Source organism: Plecotus auritus (assembly GCF_963455305.1).
Source record: "Plecotus auritus genome assembly, chromosome: 3".
NCBI lineage: Eukaryota > Metazoa > Chordata > Mammalia > Chiroptera > Vespertilionidae > Plecotus > Plecotus auritus.
Window position 1 is genome coordinate 150700494 of NC_137772.1, and position 20317 is coordinate 150720810.

Sequence of the window (20317 nt, forward strand, 5' to 3'; positions counted from 1 at the left end):
CAAATACAAGAAACCTCTCAATATGAACTACATTGTGTTAAAGCATTAATATGATTATAGGCCATTTTAAAGATTATCTTTTTCATGTGTGCAAATTTACTAAAGTTTAACATTGCAGAGGAAATTGAATATAGGCATTGTTTTGCCAATGTTATCAATGGTATAAAAATTATATGTTTATATCATGCAGAAAACAATGAAAGAAAAATAAAAAATATATATTTAAATTTACTAATGTAAGTTAAAACTTTAGGTAGAAATATCTGTTTAAATATAAATATTAATGATTTTATAATGTACACACTTTCCACAAACCCTGAAACATCACAAACTCATATGCCTGCAAGGTCCAGGCAAGGCCATGGAAATGAGTGGAGTGGGGATTTTAGTCAATAAACTGAAAAGGACAGTCACTGTTTGTCTAAAGCCAATAGACGCCTGTGTAGGACAGTGAGTGCCATGTTATTAGCTCGGACATTTAAGCCAGAACTTTCTAAAGTCGGTTACTACTTTAAATTATTTTTCAAATTTGGTTAAGTCACATAAAGCAAAACAAACAAAACAAATATGAACTGGTTATAGCCTAAGGGCTACCAATGACTAGAGTAGCTAAAGGGAAAATTAAAGAACTTATATTGAAGAACTTATTGCTGGTTTGTTTATTATTTTATGATGTTTTATCTTCTTTTACAGATAATAAAGAGGATTTTAAACAAAAATTAAAATCTCTATGAAAAACTGAGTCAATAGTACTCGAATACGAATATCAATACAAGTGGATATTGTAGATGAAAAGGTTGAATCATGAACTTCTGTTTACCTCTATTACCTGTCTCTAATTACCTGGTCTTAGGCGTTTACATTGCAGTACACTTTCTTTCAGGTATGGCACTTTGGTTTCCTTAGTGTTCTCAACATTCTACTGACCACTTAATTGTAACTAAGCCAGCATCTCTGATAAGATCTAATTTTCTCTTCAATAGATCATACACTTTTTTGAATGTGCTTTGAAGGATTAGAAAAAAATGACTTTCAATTTTGTTCCCAAGAAAGAAAAAGTACAACTTCTTATATCAAAAATTATTTCAAATCAGTAATTTACTGGGAGGAACTAATCAATACTTATATACTATACTATACCTATGAATGTATTTAATTTTCACAGTTTATCAGTCATCAATATATTTTACTAAGAATCAATGGCAAATATTAACTTATTTAAAATTAATTTAAAGTTTGCTTTAGAAAAATTGTTCATCTGGCTATTTCTAATATTAGAAGACTCTCATTTGTAAAACTGGTCTATTTCAAAGAATGAACAACAGTTAAAGATTTGCTTAAAGAGAATAAGTAACTGCCTATCTGCCAGTGCATTTGTATAGTGAAAATGTATATTGACTTCTAAAATATAGATCAAAGTAAAATATTAACATTGCATTTATGTTATATATGTAAAATTATCAACTTATAATCTGGTTTGATTTGAGGGCTAGTTACCTGGTTACAAATAGTTGATTATTATTTTGAATTTTTAATGTCTGAATGACGAAGAAATAGGTCGATGGCTAAATGATCGATTTGCTGCAGTCATGTTTATGATTAAAAATTAATCAGTATTTTGGAGAGTCATTTTGATGAATAAAGAATAACTTATTTGCAATGTGCTTGATTTGGTTATAAAATTGTTATTTGGATTCCTCACTTATCAGTAAACTACCTAGGATATATTCATTAAAACTATAGGTTGTTAATATATTTTCAATATAATTTTATTTACTTGTTAGAATTTTTCAAAATGACATATGAGGATACTCATTTACCTGTAAAGTGCTGAAACTCAAATCTAGGACGCTGTGGGAAGCTAACTTCTTAGATCAAAAATTAAATGCAACAGTACTTATACCAGTGTTTTTGTATATGCTGCCCATAATGACAAACCCAGAGGGGAAATATCACCCAGCTGCTTATTCTATTTCTCCTGGCACAATTTTTTGTTTGTGAAGAAAAGTGCATTTTGTAATTAGCAGCCTACCATAAGAAGTATCAAGCATCAATGTTACAATTAGCTTTAAAATCCTTTTCTCAAGGGGAAGTCTCATTTGCATGGCTGTCCATGTACCATTGTTAGGGGAGTGGGAAACAAGTGGGATGGAAGCAATGTTTTGCTCTGGGTTTTTATTTCAGGAAGGCAAGAGAAACAGGGAAGAGCAGTGGGAAATCTTACATTGATGGACAACTGTTATACCGTAGTGAGTGTTTAGATAAGGGCTTTAGTTGATGTCTTTAACAAATGATTCTGGGAGTAAGGCTAGAAGTCTGGAAAAGAGGTGATATGCCAGCATCAAATATAAACTGACAAAAATTTAGGGCAGGGTGGGGAGGGGACCTTTTTTTTTTTTTTTTTTTTTTTTTTTTTTTGCCAAGGGCCATTTGTATATTTATAACATTATTCACAGACCATACAAAATTACCAACTTAAAAAAATTAGCCTGCTATATTTGGCCAAACATTTAATGAACTCATCCCTAATGCCTTGGCATGACCAGACCAAATGATTTTGTGGGCCTTTAAGGCCCGCGGGCCGGACGTTCCCCACTCCTGATTTAGGGAAGGGTATCAGGCAATTTCAGTGACCAGTAGTGCTTTCACAAATAACAGGATTAAGGTATGTGCCCAAGACCTTTTTTTTCTTTGAAAGCTTTAGGTGTGCCAAGAAACAAATAGCAGTAAGTTCATTAGAAAAAAGTGGCAGTTTTAAAATATTTTCCTGGGGAATGAGTCAATACCAAAATATCTGAGAAAGGAATTTTGTGGGGAGAGAATCTAGATCCACTTTAGTCAACAGTGATGCTTTCTAGTAAGTATATCAGGTAAAAAATGCCTCATTATGCTTTTCATTTTAATTTTTAAAAACCCATAACTCATTAAACCAATGAGAAATATCTTGTAATGAGATATATTTTCAAAGGGTCTAATAAAAATGTCACTGGTGTTATTATAATTTTCTCTAAGAATTCATATTTGACAATTGATTTTTTTTTCTAATTCAACTAGGATTCCCCAATGGCCCATTTGCTATTTTTCCATAGAAGTGCTTTTAAAGCAAATTTAACATATTGCTCAGAGCATAATTGTAGAATCGATTTAAATTTGGTCTTTAAAAATGCTTAAATTACCATAAGGAGCTGTGTTGTCCTGGAGCTTAAGCCAAATCATTAAAATGGCTTGAGAAGACATCATTTAAGACATAAATGCATGCTTTGAATTTTATTTTTCCAATTGCCTGTTGGGTATGTGTATGAATTCATATCAAGAAACTTAATTATCCAATTATCCTATCCTTAAAGATTTTTTTTCTTGTGCAAATTTGGTAATAAGAGCAAATGAAAGGCCCATTCGCATCCATTTTATGCCCCTTTGCAAAGTGGTACTCGCACTGAAATCACAGGGATTTAATGGGGAAGGGGGTGGGCACCGTGCGGGGAGGCGGGGGAGGGCTTCATCCATGCCTCCAGGAAAGCTCACCTTTCTGAGAGAGTAGATCTCACACTACCCGTTCTCATGAGCAGGCTCTGAACCTCGTGAGTGCCTGTGGTCAGTCCAGACAGGGAGCCATGATGGCTGAGGGGGAGGTCAATGGACTCAGAGCTCGTATGGAGGCTAGTCATGGACTGGTAACTCGGAGTGTCCTTGCTGCCTGCAGAGGAACTGCTCAGATTGGCAGCCCACACGAGACCACCTGACGTGAAAGAGTGAACCGATGCTGGGCTGGACGCCAACGAGTGACTTAAGCTTATAACATCTGTAGTTAAGTCTGAGGGTTTATTGAAGAGAGGGCTGCTGCTGCCACTTAGCCCGCCAGCACTGCCCATGCTGCCCGTACCGGACGACGGTGATTCCAGACTGCCTTGGCGCGCTAATGTGGTACTAGGACTGGGCATTACTGAGGAGGATTTCACACCCTCAGTATTAGGTGCAGAGGCAGATTTGCCACCTGCCTTGGCACCAAACAACCTAAAAGAAAAACAAATAACAACTTCAGTTGTTCCGAGAAACTAATATCCACATTTGATATTAAGGGTTCAGTACATAGAGCCAAGGGTGCTTGGATGTACCCAGCTACCGAGCACGTCCTGTCTCTATGTTAATGAACTTCGTAAGCTTGAACTTTTTAATCTACTGCTAAAAATCTCTCAGATCACCATTAGGGTAAGTCCACACTGGGATGCTACTACCCAGGGGCTGGGGGGAGTGGGCAAACCAAAATCAACCAGACATGAAAATCCCTGGCTTTCGCAATGTAAGGGACCTTGAGAAGCTTTCACGAAAATTAAGTAGTTTGACTGCATTTGCTGTTACCTATTTATAGAACCATTATAATGAAACAACTTCTACGCATTCGGTACATAAGAAACATTTTTAACATTTTATTCAAGTCTAAAAGGAATGTGTCAGGCAAGTTTTGGGAGGTTATGTTGCACAGTTGCTGGCCTGAGTAACCATCAGGAAGTAGTTGGTTAGAGATAATATTTGACATGACTGGCAACATGTCAGCTTTGTCTTTATTTTCCCCAAGAAAGGCCAAAGGATTTTATGTCAGTTGCCAGTGCTATTCAAATTCATATTTTTGTTAGTGATTTGAAACATAGTTGGTGCAAAGTTAGATGTTGGAGCTTAGTTCAGAAAACATTTTAGTTTTGTAAGTGAAGATGATATTATCAAATTTATGTAAATATGGAAATAAAGTGATATGAAGTAATGGCATAATGATTGCTAATTAAGTTGCAATGAAATCCATATTTCCTATAGTGAAATATTTTATGACGAATATGAGAAATTGTTTCATAGGTAATGGGCCACTGGAGGGCACTCTTGGCTTTTACTTAAGCGACAGAAATATTTACTCTCACTACAAGCCACAGTTTATTCTTTCTGATGAGAATCAACATTTCAAAAAGCCAGTTCTTCAGAATTAATATTTCTGCTGAGGAATACACCCTCTAGTTTTTCAAACAATCATGTATCTGAGATTGCTTGAAATGCAAATATGTTGAGACTCTTTTTCCCTCCCAGATATTAAGGTTTTTGGTTTAGGCACTATAATAAAAACAAACATTAAAAACACTTAACATATAATAGCATATAAATCATACTCTATCATTTCACAGATGAGGAAACATACCCACAGAGGTTTAACTATTTTTCCCAAGTCTTAAACTGTATGTCTCTTCCTGTCCCTTAGAACAGACAGATATTTAAAGATAGTGATATTTCAGTGCAGAACTCTACATATTCAATAGCAAAGACAGTCCTAGTGCAGAAACCAAGCCATTCTTCTTACCTCACTCATGTCAAAGAAAGCTGATGAAGAGTTAGAAAACCTGGCGCATTCCTTAGTTGTTATCCTATACCCAACATCAGAATGTTTTCAAATTCTGTCAATCATATTGTACCTTAATTTTCAAAACTACAGCTGGAAAGCAGGGGAGGTTGGGAGGGGGGGTGCTGTAAGAGATCAACCGAAGGACTTGTACGCATGCATATAAGCATAACCAACAAGACACTGGGGGGGGGGGGCAGGTAAAGGCATGTACTGGGGGGTAGGGGAGGCTGGGGGGAGGTCAATGGGGGAAAAATAAAAGGAGACATATGTACTACTATTTGTAATACTTCAAACAATAAAAAAAAGTAGAAAAAAAAGTCAAGATACAGTAGTACATAAATGTGTCCAACATACTCTATTACAAGGAACACTTCCTCTACCTTCATGACCATCAACTCATTAAGAGCCAGAAGGATAATAAATATTGGAAATGAATAATAATAGTCATAAGGATCTATTTTGTTTTACTTTATTTTTAATCATGAAAAAAGAGACGAAAATCTATGGAAATTTACAAGCTATTACTTTATCTTTTCACTTTCCCTAGGTATTGCTATGTGCATTTAAGTCTCTTATAAATGCTGTTTGTATTGCTAATCCTATACAATAAAAGGCTAATATGAAAATTGTCCCCTTGACCTGGAGTTCAACCAGGAGTTCGACCAGGAGGTGGCTCCTCCCCCTGGCCGGCCCCGTGCCCCCACCCTCTAGTATTACAATAATAATACAACTGGAAAGTTTGAGCATTTCTCAAAATGAGCACCACTTTTGTGCTATTTATATGATCATTTTCTTAAAACTCATTGTACTCAAAATGGAATAAAATAATCTAAGATATATGCATCTCAGAATATACTTAAGAATATATGTATATGTCATTTTGCATTTTCCCAGCCTCATGTCATCATGTTACCCATTCTTACCTTCGGAATGTAGGTGAGGCAATGTCAGGATACTTGGATCCTGGCTGCCTGAGCCCTTGTGTCCCACAGGCACTGGCAGAGGTGGGGCTGGATTTGGGGGAACCTGACAAAGAAACACTCTCTGAATCTGAGACGGCCACTTTCTCCTTTTCCTTGTCTGTCTGGTTGACAGTGACTGGACTGGAGCGCCCTGACCCAATCTTAGTGGGCTCTCTCAGTTTGGAGGTGGTGGCACCCGCTGACTTGCTGCTGACGTTGGAGTCGATGCTGCTGGTGCTGGACCTGTGGCCGCCTCGGCCGGGGATGCCACTGGCGCTGGACTTCGAGGGGCGGGGCAGGCTGCGGTACTGGAGCGAGGCCTTGGAACCAGCATGCAACACGACGTCGTCCTGATTCTGGGAGCCGTCCAAACTGGTTTTTCTCCCGGCATTTGACTTCCCACCAATGGCAGCGGATTTGGGAATTTTACCCAGCGTGGCCGATCCACTGGTGATGGTGGCTCCGCTGCTCGTGATCACAGAGGATGACCCTACTCCGCTCGGCTTCTTAAACCCGAAAGATCCCGTGGCAGTTGACCTTGCTATGCCCGAGGGGGGCTTTTTCCCCTCATCCCCGCTGCTCTTCCCTGCATCTGAAGGAGATCTCTGCAGCGAGGATCCTTTCAGGGGAGTCTTCCCTTTCTCAGAAGCTTTGGTATCATCGGTTTTCCCTAGTTAATGAGAAAGACACACATTTATTGGCCTGCACATTTTGATTTCATAATGATATTTCTTTCAAGAATCTGTGAAAGGTGAATACATCTTTATATGATTTCAGTTCCTAGATATATATATGATCTTAATAGGCATACACTCTAATATATTGAGTAAAAAGCTGCAAAAATAGGGCTATTAGACAAATGTGGTGAGAAATCAGGGAAATAATTGAAAACACATAATTATGCTATTTATTATTGCTGTATATCTTGCTGTATATCCTTTATAAGGATAACACTTCATCCAATCAAGTTAACTACTAGAAAAAGAGTTCATTTGAATATCCGTGAGATGATTACATTTGGAGTGCCCTGTTACATCAATACTTCAGGTGGCACTATTTAAAATTAGGCACCGTTTAAAAAGTAGGGAGAGAGTTTTAGGGAAAAAAAGGATGCTACAGTTTCAAAGAATTCTTTCATAAAGATGTTCCAAATCCCCAGCATTCTAACCTATTAGATTAAAGTGGTTCATCTTGTCCCTCAGAGTTGGTAGTGAAACTTTGAGGCATTAACATAACTAATTCTGAACTTTCACAAGGCAGTCAGAATGAAAGCAATCTTCTATCTAAAACATTACCTTATTTTACTACCACATGATGAGAAATGGCTGTGGCAAAATAAAGATACTCAATAACTCCAAATTATGACAGTGATTTCTAGAGAATGCTTAGATTGTTATAGATATGTGGAAGAATGATTTAATAAAAAGAAAGCTATTATTAAAGATAACAAAGATTACATGGAAACAATCCATTGAAACACTTTTGCAGAGCAGCTGCCCATTGACAAGCCTACCAGGGGTCTTGAGAGCACTTGTTCCAGTTTTCTGCCTAGACGACGCCCCTCCCTGGGCAGACATGCCCCTTCTCCAGGAACCTGTCTGGGAAACAGCCAGGGCAGCTTTCTGCCCTGTCTTCTCAGGGTCTTCAGGAAGTCCCGAGGAAGCACCCTTCCACTTGCCACCGCCATCCGCATGGCTGTCGAAGTCCTCTTCTGCTTTTTTCAGCTCATCAGTGCCATCCCACATCTCATCCATGGTGGGACGTTTCTCCAAATCTGTCTTCAGCTATGAAGAAAATATGACAGAAAAACTTTGTGCAGAAAAATCTATAAAGTGTGAATCAGGCACTGAAATTTATATCCTGTTAACTGGTTAAAAAAGAAAAGCACTGATTTATATTTCAAAAGAATTCCAAAACTTCTCTATTTTTTCTATGTCTTCATTTACGTTTCACTAATTTTAGACACATAATTCTCACTTGTACATATTAGAGAATGTCAGCGTAAATATATGTGCAGAAAACCCTAATTAAACACTTTAGAGAAGAGGTAATTTTTTCTATGGCAAATCTAAGAAGAAAAAGTAAGACAAGATCAAACTTAATTACCTAATATCCATTCTTGACTTACCATCCTCAAGAGATCCAGTAACTTATTTCAGAGATAAATATAATATTTAATCAAGAACTACTCAAATTCAGAGTATTAAAATATTTTTTATATTTTAAACAATGATATCAATACTAAGAGAGATATGGCAACATACATCTTCCTGGGTTAGATTTTAACCAATAGAAAATATATATACACACACAAGCTGCTTCAGTTTATGCAATTATTTCAGATTAAGAGATTATGCTAAATTTAGTTCTAATATATAATAATTTGGGGTAAAATCTGGCAGAAGCACTGGAAAAGGAAAGCAGGTGATTCTCACCTGAGTGTTCTTCCTGGAAGGGAGAGTGATGTTGGAATAAGAGCTGACTGAGGACGCAGTGTTCAAGTCATCGGTGCTGATGTTATCGAGGGTGTCGCTGAGACCACTGCTCACCGAACTGCTGTCATCCCAGCTAAAGGCAAGACATGCAGCAGCAGTGAACTCCACACGGGTTGCACAATGCTAGTCACCTCATTTCCATGTGACCCTAATCGTGCTTTCAGAAGACAATCCTTTCTTTTAATCTTATGATGAAAAATTATTCACTGTCCATTTTTAGAAAATAATATTAATAAGAATTGAATGCAGACCTGAGAATAACCTTATCTAGTATTTGCAAAGAATCAGTGTCTAGAGCAGATCCAGGTTCCGGGGTAATATATATAGACTGAATAGAAACCCTGATACAAACATTATATAGTATCAGGAAAGAATAACATTACCCATGCATCCCCCTCCCTTTTCCTCCAGAAACAGTAATCAGGAGTCACATAGCACCTAATAATTCACACTTTATTCTAAATAAAAGAAAACAAAACAAAACTGTGCTTAAGTCAGAAACCATAAAGTCATCCTTCATTCTTTGTCCTGCCTTAGTAACCAAATCATTCACCAAATCTTGAACACTGAGATTCATTCTATCATAGCATCCCTCTTGTCATACCTCACAGTATATGGCCAGTACAATCTGGCCTTCTTGACTTTGGTCTTTCTTAATACAACTTCACCAGCTAAAGTTGGGCCAATGGTCAAAAGTTCACATCTGGCCATGCCACTCTCCTCCTTAATACTCTTCAAAGAGTTCTCTTTCCCAAAGCAGTAGATTCTCAAGTGGAATGCACCAGCCCCATGGGACACACGAGAAATCCACTGAGGTATATATATATAAAAAAAAAACAAAACCCTGAAATTCTGAATATATTTGGTTTTTATCCAAAGAAGAATAAGTAAAATGGGCTAACATGGGCACTGTCACTAGTCAATGTGTCATGTGATGCAGAAGTAAGGATTCAGCAGGGTCACCTGAAGGAGAATGGGGCTCCAGAGAGCAAAGGGGGAGAGCACAGTTCTATCGTTTATTGGTTGGTCCTTAGTCTGCTGTGATGCAGTGCTGCTGCTTATCTGTGCTCCATTAAATGAACGCATGCACACTGGATACAGATATCAGATAGAGGCAAAAGCTAAGTTTCACAAAATGGATAAGGGCTTTTTAAAAGACCTCCTACAAATAATCCACACGTTGAAGAGAATATCTATATGTGTGCTTTAGGAGTCACATAAATTCAAAATAATAGTGATGCATTCATATAACATATGAAAACAACTAAAAATGGTATTGTCAAGAAGAGAATTTGAATTTATAGCAAATATTGTTAATGTGATCCATCCCTAGGTGTGTATTTGGATTGAGATATTAGGTACTGATAGCATAAAGTATCATGATTACCAAAGGCATTTATAAATTAGAATATTATCAGTAACAACTGTATTTTTCCTGAGAGCAAAGAGGTATTTGTATTACTGTCATAAATATCTGTCATTTGTGGCTGTTCAAATCTTTTGAATACTCTCACTATACCTCATTTTGATCATTTCCCACATTATGAGTCTTACCTTCCCAAGGTAGGCTACAAAAACACTCACAATTCTAGTTCGCCTGATAGACAGATATGCATGTAACACAGGGCTTGTCTATCATATGTACCCACAGAGTCACAAATGCGAAAAACAATCTTCTGGGAAACATAGCAGCAGAGTTGCTCAATTCTCCATCAGCAGTGACAGATATCTGGCCAAGTGTCAGCGGTACCCACTGGAGAAAGTGGTGATGCCCTGTGGCTATGGTTGGTTAAGAGCCTGCAAAGAGCCTGGTTCTTCAATCATACCAAAAATCCAGAGAGCCTTCTAATATCCTATGATTCCTTAAATTAGCCAAAGTAGATTCTGCAGTTCGCACATAAGAATCTCAATCAATACATTCATAATTCAAAATTTATTCTTCTTCTTTGCTATATCCTTTATATTTTTTCACTAGAGGCCCGGTGAACAAATTCATGCACAGGTGGGGTCCGTGGGCCTGGCCAGTGATTGAGGCCCATTGGGGTCATCGCACCCAGTCCCTACAGGGGCCATGGGGGCTAGCCGGCCAGGGAGGGACCACGGGAAGTTGGCTGGCCATGGGAGGCTGTCTGTGGGAGCGCACTGACCACCAGGGGGCAGCGTCTGGTGGTCAGTGCTCATCATAGCAACCGGTTGACCGGTCATTTGGTCGCTTAGGCTTTCATATATATAGATACCTGTATATGTTATATATACATAAACTATCTTATCACAGTAATGCATACACATAAGTTATACAAATATAAATATACACATTTTAATAATCACTAGTTTAAAACACAGTTCAGGCTCCTTAAAAAGTTATCAAGGCTGTTCACTATGTGGCTCTCGGCCACATCTTCAATGTTAACATTTCACATGCTCTGCCTCACTTTCTGAACTTTGACTTAGAACCACATTCAGTTCCCATCACCATTATGTGATTTCCAACCTCTGCCATTGCTTGAGCTACCCCTTGCCTGTCTGACCAAGTGATCCTTACCTTTATAAGACCTTTTCCAGGAAGCCTCTTTGCTCTCTGCTGTCAGGATGGATTAGATAGCTCTCCTCTGCCCTGCCACAATACCATGTACAGTCTTATAGGACTGAATTTGGCCCATTGTTTAATAAATCAATAAAACAGATTTAAATGGACCATTAGCCTCTGACTTTTGTAAGCATAGAGCATGTGTAATTTTTCTTTGAATTTCTATTATTTAAGTCAATGACTAACACCTAAATGTTGAATAAAAGTCTTCTGTTTCATGGATATTAAGAGAAAAGCAATTATGGAGGTAATATCTCACACTTATATGAAGTGAATTTTAAAGGAATGCCTAGCATACAATATATCCTGCATTAAAATAATAAAATTAAACAAAAAGGTAAATTTTATAAGGAGTATTTTTAAAGTGATTATTTCTCTGGTAAGGAGATAGACATCAATATTTCTAATAATAGCTTCTATCAATTTAAATTCTAGCATCAGTGGCTATCAAGTTAAATGTAACAATTCTTATTGGAATCACAACCACCACATATGTCCTACTTTAAAACCACTTAAAGTTTCACGTGAACACAATACCTCTGTGGTTCAAATGATATAAATGGAGGTGCTTAGCTGGTATATTCACTTAAACTTGATATTCTGACTTTCCTATCTCACAGGTTATGTGGGAAGCAAATGTATCACTTACGTGGGCATTTTATAATACCTTACATTTTTCCATCTTCTCAATCTGCTATACCTCTAAGACTCAAATTCTAGAATCTCATTTTTGGACCACCATCTCCTTTCTATACTGTGAGTACTCTAAAATCTACTCATTCCTAATTGTCATATAGATTTATAGATACGTTTTATTATCTATCGTTAAGTCTTCTTATGTATTTTACTCGACTGAGCTTTGTATCAAATGGTCCAGTACCCAAAGATACTGGAGGAAAAGGATCACTAAAATGGTAGTCTAACTAGTACTATATTCTAGTTCTTGCCACCATATACTCTTCCATATCTGTCCTGATTTTATATTAATTAAATATATGTTTAAATTAAATATATTAATTAAATTAATTAAATATATGTTTTCTTCATTCTCATTGTGAAGAATAACAAGAAAGTCAACTAATTATAATGACTAATATAATAATATTTTATTATAATACTAGAGGCCCAGTGCATGAAAATTCATGCACTGGAGGTGGGGGCATCCCTCAGCCTGGCCTACCCCCTCTCACAGTCTGGAAACCCTTAGGGGCGGGAGGTGACCCAGCGATCAGGGGAAAGCAATGCCCCATCACAACTCTGCTGCTGCCACTGCTGGCAGCGCAAGCCTTGGCCGGCCCTGGTTACCTGAGCCTCAGGCGGCCCTGGGAGGCTGGGAAGCCGCCATCCAAGGCTTGTCTGTGCCTCAAGCTGGCCCTGGGCTGCTGGGCAGCCATCATCCGAAGCTTACCTGCGCCTTGGGCCTGCCCTGGGTGGCTAGGGGACTGAGAGGACTAGGGGACTCTGGAGGAAAGCATGCAAAGCGGCCGGACCTGCACGCCTGCCACCCCGGCGGGGCTGATGGGACTGGGCGCCACCATCTTGTGGCTGTGGGTGCTGTCATCTTTGAGGGCGTGGCAGTCAATTAGCATATCCCCTCCTTATAGTCTGTGGGCATCGCCATATTTGAGGGTGGGCAGTCAATTAGCACATTGCCTCTTTATTAGATAGAATATTATATTATATTATATTATTATACTATAATAATATTTTTATATATTTTATTATATATAAAAACTAATTATAATGACTGAATGCATATAGGTTTGAGTTATCTAACTTCAGGTGATTTCTCAGGGCTCCTTAGAAATTTTGTTTTATCCAAAAGTAATTTTTTTTTCAAATTCCAAAGGCATAGTGTTATTTCTCTCTTTTCCTCTGGATTCCAAGATCTTTCTCCTAATACTTTACTGAAATTATTTTCACAATGGTCAATGACATCCATGAATTGAATGCTTATTATGCGTTCTACTCTTATAATATTATCTAATTCTCTAACAAATCTATGAGACAGGCATTAGAATGAAAGAGGTTCAGTTAGGTTAAATGATATGCTCAAGATCCCATGATGGAGCTGAAATGTGAATCCAGGAATTATGTCTCAGAGCTTGCTTAGTACCATGCTCCCCTGCCTGCCAGCTTCTCACCCCTTCTCTCTTAAAATATATCAATGCAGAGCCTAGACTCACAGGGGTCCTCAAACTTTTTAAACAGGGGGCCAGTTCACTGTCCCTCAGACCATTGGAGGGCCGGACTATAGTTAAAAAAAAACAAAACTATGAACAAATTCCTATGTGCACTGCAGGCCCGGGACGAGTCGGCTGCTAAGCAGGACAGGCAGCGGCACCCGGCGGGCCGGATAAATGTCCTCGGCGGGCCGCATGTGGCCCGCGGGCCGTAGTTTGAGGACGCCTGGCTAGAGGCTCCCTGCAAACTTCCCTGGAGTCCTCAGTGTCCTCTTTGTTGGGATTACTCTGAATTCCCCAATATTCAGAATTTAATCTTAATTCACTTTATACATTCTTCCTTGGAAATTTCCTAGTCTTCCCCAACTTTGATATCACTTCCACGATCATGACACTCATTCACATCTCTAAGCCAGACTTCTCTCCTGACTACAGGGTCAACATTCCTACTAGAAGTTTCTCAGGGATGTCCTGCCAGCATCTCAAATTCACTCTGCCTCGATTATATAATTTGTCGTTAAAAATTATTTTCCCTCTCATTTACTTATATTTCTTGTTAATTCTTCTGCCAGGCAATATAAGTGTTAATACCTTTCTTTGCTTGCTTAGCTCTGTTCTTAAGTTGTCCCTAGCCCTTGAAAATCCATCTCAGCTATAGGTAACATAGCCATCTTGACTGCTCTTGCTTGTCTCTCCTTCCAAAAAAAAGCTATTAGCAAGTATATTCTTTTATTCATTAAGTGATGAATAAATTATACCTCTTCTCCTTGAAGAACTCAGTGTTTACTGTGGAGCACAAAAATTTAAACAAATGATTATAATATAAAGGCACTGTAGTAGAGGTGAATGTTAAATGTATGGCAGGGCAGAGCTACCATAACTTATTCTAAAGTTAAAGAATTTCTTCATGATAGAGACACTGTAGAGTGATCAGATAAAATCTATGTTAATCACTATATTGTAGCATATACATCTGTTATAACCATTTGTGTGTGTACTTTTCTATCTTTATTGGTCATATTTTGAATTACCTGAAGTCAGGGACCGTGTTTTATTTATCTTTACAATCCTAGCATATAACATGGTATCTACTATTGAATAGATGACTAGTAGATGTTTGTTAAATGAATGAAAGTTTTACTTCTGAAAATGCTGCTTATGGCCAGTAATGTCTACAAATTGGATTGTATCCAATAAATGCAGATTTTGAGAAAAAAATTGTTCAACATATTTCTTTGCTAAGTAATCCTAAAGGAGCTAATTTTAGTTGATGACAACATTATTTTCCTAATCTGAAAGTTTTGTGATTTTGACATTCATCTTTGATTTTTCAGATACCAGAATTCTTCCTAGCCAGGATGCAATTAATTAATCTTATTTATTATGGCACATTTAATTAAGTTGAAAAAACCTCATAGAACATAGGTTTTTACTGAAGAAAAAAAAGAAAATTTACTCACATAATTAGCTCTGAGTAGTAGGTCTGATACATCATCAATATATATTTCCGTCCTTTCATTTTTAATTTCATTAAGATGTGCTAAGAATTCTTGACTATATGCCTTATAAAAGGGTTCTTTTTTCTCTTCAGAATTACAGATCTATAACTCTGATAAATTTTTCTCAACAATCTAGGACAGTTCAATAAATTACAAGTCTGAGTATCTTGTATTTACCCTTTGGGTTGTTTCCCATTTGAAATACTGTGAATAAATCCACTAAGAACATTCACATACATTCCATTTATGTGACATTTTAGAAAAGGCAAAACTATAAATACATAGGACAGATCAGTAATTGCTAGTGGTTAGGAGTGTTGAAGATTTGTGGTGGCTGTTACTTGACTTGATATGTATGTCAAAATTCAGATCTGTGGAAAATTAAAAAAAAAAATGTATGTAAATTTTTTTTAAAAAGTCAATTCACTTGGCAAATTATAATTTGGGTCTACATTAGATGACTAATAATTCTAAGAAGAATAGTAAGAAAAGGCATACCTTTTACTATTTATATTTTTAATGTTCAATAATTCAATGGGGTTAGGGATCTGTTTTATTTATCTGGTAGGGCATTTGTAGCTTTGACCCTCATGCATACTTAGAAGATCTGCCTGAAAATAAATGTCTTATATATTCAACTTCTTTCCTCCCTCCCTCCCTCCCTCCCTCCCTCCCTCCCTCCCTCCCTCCCTCCCTCCCTCCCTCCCTTCCTTCCTTCCTTCCTTCCTTCCTTCCTTCCTTCCCTCCCTCCCTCCCTCCCTCCCTTCCTTCCTTCCTCCCTTCCTTCCTTTTATAAATAATTCAGAAATATTAACTAAATAATTGTTTAAATAATTTTGCATACTTAAAACTAATTTCAGAAGAAAATGCTAGTCCTGTTTGTAGGTACTTTTTAAACACATTCCTACATTTTGGTATAGCAGCATTTCATATAGCAGGTATTAATCAACTTCTTTTTTAAAAAAATATATTGTTAGAGGGTGAGAGAGAGAGAGAGAGAGAGAGAGAGAGAGAGAGAGAGAGATATCATCTTTGTGAGAGTGAAACATGGATAGATTGCCTCCTGCATGCCCCCTACTAGGGAGCAAGCCTGCAACCCTGGCATGTGCCCTGACCGGGAATCGAACCAACAATCTTGCAACCTTTCAGTGCACAGAGGACCCCCAACAAACTGAGCCACACCAGCCAGGGCTAATCAACCTCTTTGGTGGTTCATATTGCCAGGTCAACTGTCCTACTTATACATGTACATGGAAAACACAGATATTTTCTTTCAACAAATAACTAATTCCTATACTTCATACATTATGTCTGATTTCTATAAAAACACCTTCTTAGTCCTACCTTTTAACAATATACTTTGTTAGCTTGCTTTATTATAAGTTGAAGTAAGAAAAAGCCATATAAACAATGCTTGCTTATCTTTTTGAATGCTTTGATTACATATTGTATGGTTATTTAAAAAACCGTAACTATGGACATTGTAAGATTTGTCAGTATCTGAGTGTCTTTGGCCAGTGCTGTTGGAACACTGTGGAACAAGTTCTTCGGGTATGCCAGCAGTGGTCCAGCAGCATGATGTCCCCCCTCCAGCATCTCATCCCTCATTCATTATGATCCTTGATATATACACGCAATTCTTAATGCTGGTAGTAATCACCTAGCCAGATTCTATATCACCAACCGTACTTTAGATTCCTGGATGCCACCCCTACCTATGCCTCAATCCTCTAGACATCACTTTGATTTATTGGACAGATTTTGAACCTAAACTCTTCCCCCATCACACCCTCACTCTGAGTTCTGAATTAATACTCAGTTATCCCTGGTTCCATATTTAAGAACTTCAAGAACACAAAATAATTAAAAATGTTAAGAAAATTCAACATTTTAAATATACAATTTAAATGCAAATTCTGGAATGAAGTACACCATCCTATATAATAAAAGCTTAATATAAAAATTGTTCCCTGGGGCGGTCGTTCAACCAGGCATTTGACTGGGAGACCTGGAGTTCGACTGCTCACTATGATGTGCGCTGACCACCAGGGGGCAGGGTGAACATGGCAGGTGCTGGCAGCGGGTGGCAGTGGAGGCACTGCCGCCCCGGTGGGCCCCAACGAGAGCAGGACCGCAGCAGGATGGTGGAGCAGGTGATTGTGCGGCGCCAGGCCAAGGTGGGTGCAACCGGGGCCCGAATGCCCCACTGATCGCCCCACAGATGGCAGCCAGTGGTAGTGGCTGGGGGCGGGGCTGCCACCTGGTTCCCAGGCACTGAGGGAACCAGGCAGGGGGCCTGGTCCCGATCAATCACCTGCAGATGGCGACCAGAGGTGACAGCGGGTGATGGGGCTGCCGCCCGGCTCCCAGTGGCTGAGGGAGCCGGGTGGGGTGTCCGGCCCTAACCAATCACCCCACAGGTGGGATGATGGAGCAGGTGAGGGGGTGGTGCCAGGCCAAGGCAGGGTGCTAGGCAGGGCTACTGGGCTGTGAGGCTGGGGGCGTGAGCTGGGGTCTGATCCCCACAGGCCACCACGAGGGACCCCACCTGTGCATGAATTCATGCACCAGTTCTAATTGATAAATAACGTAGATAATGTAACTGCTTGAGACCTGTGGGCATTCAACAAATATACAGAATATTATGCTAGATGTATTAAGGCACTGTCAGACACTTCAACCACTGGAGATTGCCATTTATTCCACAAATATCTTTTATAATATGGGTATTTTTTTTTAAACATATAGGTGAGGTAGAAGGAACAAAATCTCTGGAGGCTGGAAGAAAAATTGATATAAACTAAACTTTCACTGGCATGCCAATGTCAAAATTCTCATGAAATAGACATACCAAGAAAAATAATCTATTTTTTTCCAACCTAAAAATTGAAAAACATAATAATACTAGAGGCCCAGTGCATGAAATTCGTGCACAGGGGTGGGGATGTCCCTCAGCCCAGCCTGTACCCTCTCACAATCCAGGACAGCTGGCCTGCCTGCCTTCCTGATTGCCCCTAACCACTTCTGCCTGCCAGCCTGATCACCCCTAACCACTCCCCTGCCAGCCTGATTGATGCCTAACTGCTCCCCTGCCAGCCTGATTGCCCCTAACTGCCCTCCCCTGCCAACCTGGTCACCCCTAACTGCCCCCCTCGTCGGCCTGGCCCCCCCTAACTACCCTCCCCTGCAGGCCTGGTCCCCCCCCAACTGCCCTCCCCTGCTGACCCAGTCACCCCCAAATGCCCTCCCCTGCCAGCCTAATCACCCTTCACTACTCTCCCCTACTGGTCTGGTCCCCCCCCCAACTGCCCTCCCCTGCAGGCCTGGTCCCCCTCAACTGCCCTCCCCTGCAGGCCTGGTCACCCCTAACTGCCCTCCCCTGCAGGCCTGGTCCCTCCCAACTGCCCTCCCCTGCAGGCCTGGTCACCCCTAACTGCCCTCCCCTGCAGGCCTGCCCCCTCCAACTGCTCTCCCCTGCAGGCCTAGGTCCCCCCCAGCTGTCCTTTCCTGTAGGTCTGGGTCACCCCAACTTCCCTCCTCTGCCAGACTGGTCACCCCTAACTGCCATCCCCTGCAGGCTTGATCACCCCCAACTGCCCTCCTCTTTTTGCCTGATCGCCCACAACTGCCCTCCCCTGCTGGGCTGATTGCCCACAACTGCCCTCCCTTGCAGGCCTGGTCCCTCCCAACTGCCCTCCCCTGCTGGCCATCTTGTGGCAGTCATCTTGTGTCCACATGGGGGCAGCCATCTTCTGTGTTGGAGTGATGGTCCATTTGTATATTATTCTTTTATTAGATAGGATAGAGGCCTGGTGCATGGGTGGAGGCCAGCTGGTTTGCCCTGAAGGGTGTCCTGTATCAGGGTGGGGGTTCCCTTGGGGCATGGGGTGGCCTGGGCGAGGGGCCTGTGGTGGTTTGCAGGCTGGCCACGCCCCCCGGCAACCCAAGTGGAGGCCCTGGTATCTGGGATTTATTTATCTTCTATAATTGAAACTTTGTAGCCTTGAGTAGAGCCAAGCCTCCTGCTTGCTCCATGGCTGCAGCCATTTTTGTTGAGATTTATTTATCTTCTATAATTGAAACTTTGTAGCAGAGGCTAAGGAAGGCTAGGGCTATGGGAGCTTGGCTTTCTCCATTGCCAGGGGCAACCCAAGCTTCCTGCTCTCTCCAGCTCTGTGGCTGCCGCCATTTTTGTTGGGAATTATTTATCTTGTATAATTGAAACTTTGTAGCCTTGAGTGGAGGCCTGGGCAGGCCAGGGTGGGTGGGAAGCTTGGCTTCCTCCATCGCTGGGGGCAACCCAAGCCTCCTCCTCTCTCCAGTCCATGGCTGCAGCCATCTTGGTTGGGTTAATTTGCATAGTTGCTCCTGATTGGCTGGTGAGTGTGGCTTGTGGGTGTAGCAGAGGTACAGTGAATTTGCATGTTTCTCTTTTATTAGTATAGATATGATAAAGTATAAGTTCTAAGAATTTTACTAAATATTTTTAAGACTAATAATAATTATTTCATAAAAAAAGAAACTAAATAACCTTAGCGATACCTGAGATCATTTTGTAAAAACTTCTGGATAAGCTTGTAATTTCTAAGGAAAGATAACATTTGCCTAACAAAATGTAGGTACCACTTAAAAATCCTATCAATTCCAGAATAGCTTTACTCACCATTTCCATTGTTTAAAGGAATTTAAATAAAAAACATAAGAATACATTGATATTTATTAAGATATTATTTATACACAATGACTTTGCAATAATAAAAATAATACTGTGACTCAACTGTCTAGGCTTTACACTTTGGTAACAATATTTTAAATCAATGATTTTTCTCCTCAAAACTAAATAAGCACAAAACCACTCAGTACCCCCTTTTTTTTTATGAGCAAACAATACATTACTTGCCAAGTTGGAGCATTGCAGCCACTAAATGTAAATTATGTAATACTTTCAGAGTCATTGATAAAAGCAATGTAGTATATTTCAACAAAAATTTATTCAGCATTTCCCTGGAAAAATATTCTATTACCAAGAAAAATAAACAAAGCAGTAAGAGAGACTTTTAAATCCGAAGAACCTAAGTATATAAAATATCAATATACTAAAAATAACATTATGTTAAAAATATTCCTTTCAACTTACAAAATATATGTGGTTTTTATTGCAGTTAAAAAATAATTTCCTTCTACTGTCAAAGATATTTCATCCCACCA

General features: G+C 39.5%; 1 protein-coding gene across 2 annotated transcripts in view; it reads right to left on the reverse strand.

Moving 5' to 3' along the window:
• Window positions 1–20317, reverse strand: part of NAV3 (neuron navigator 3) — a 607457-nt gene that overhangs the window by 89349 nt on the left and 497791 nt on the right. For both annotated transcript variants that reach the window (XM_080659233.1, XM_080659232.1), the window contains exons 13-16: window positions 8781–8913; window positions 7859–8129; window positions 6307–7015; window positions 3526–4014 (exon numbers count right to left, since the gene is read on the reverse strand). In XM_080659233.1, the coding sequence (XP_080515359.1) occupies window positions 3526–4014; window positions 6307–7015; window positions 7859–8129; window positions 8781–8913 (1602 nt within the window). The remainder of the gene's footprint in view (window positions 1–3525; window positions 4015–6306; window positions 7016–7858; window positions 8130–8780; window positions 8914–20317) is intronic.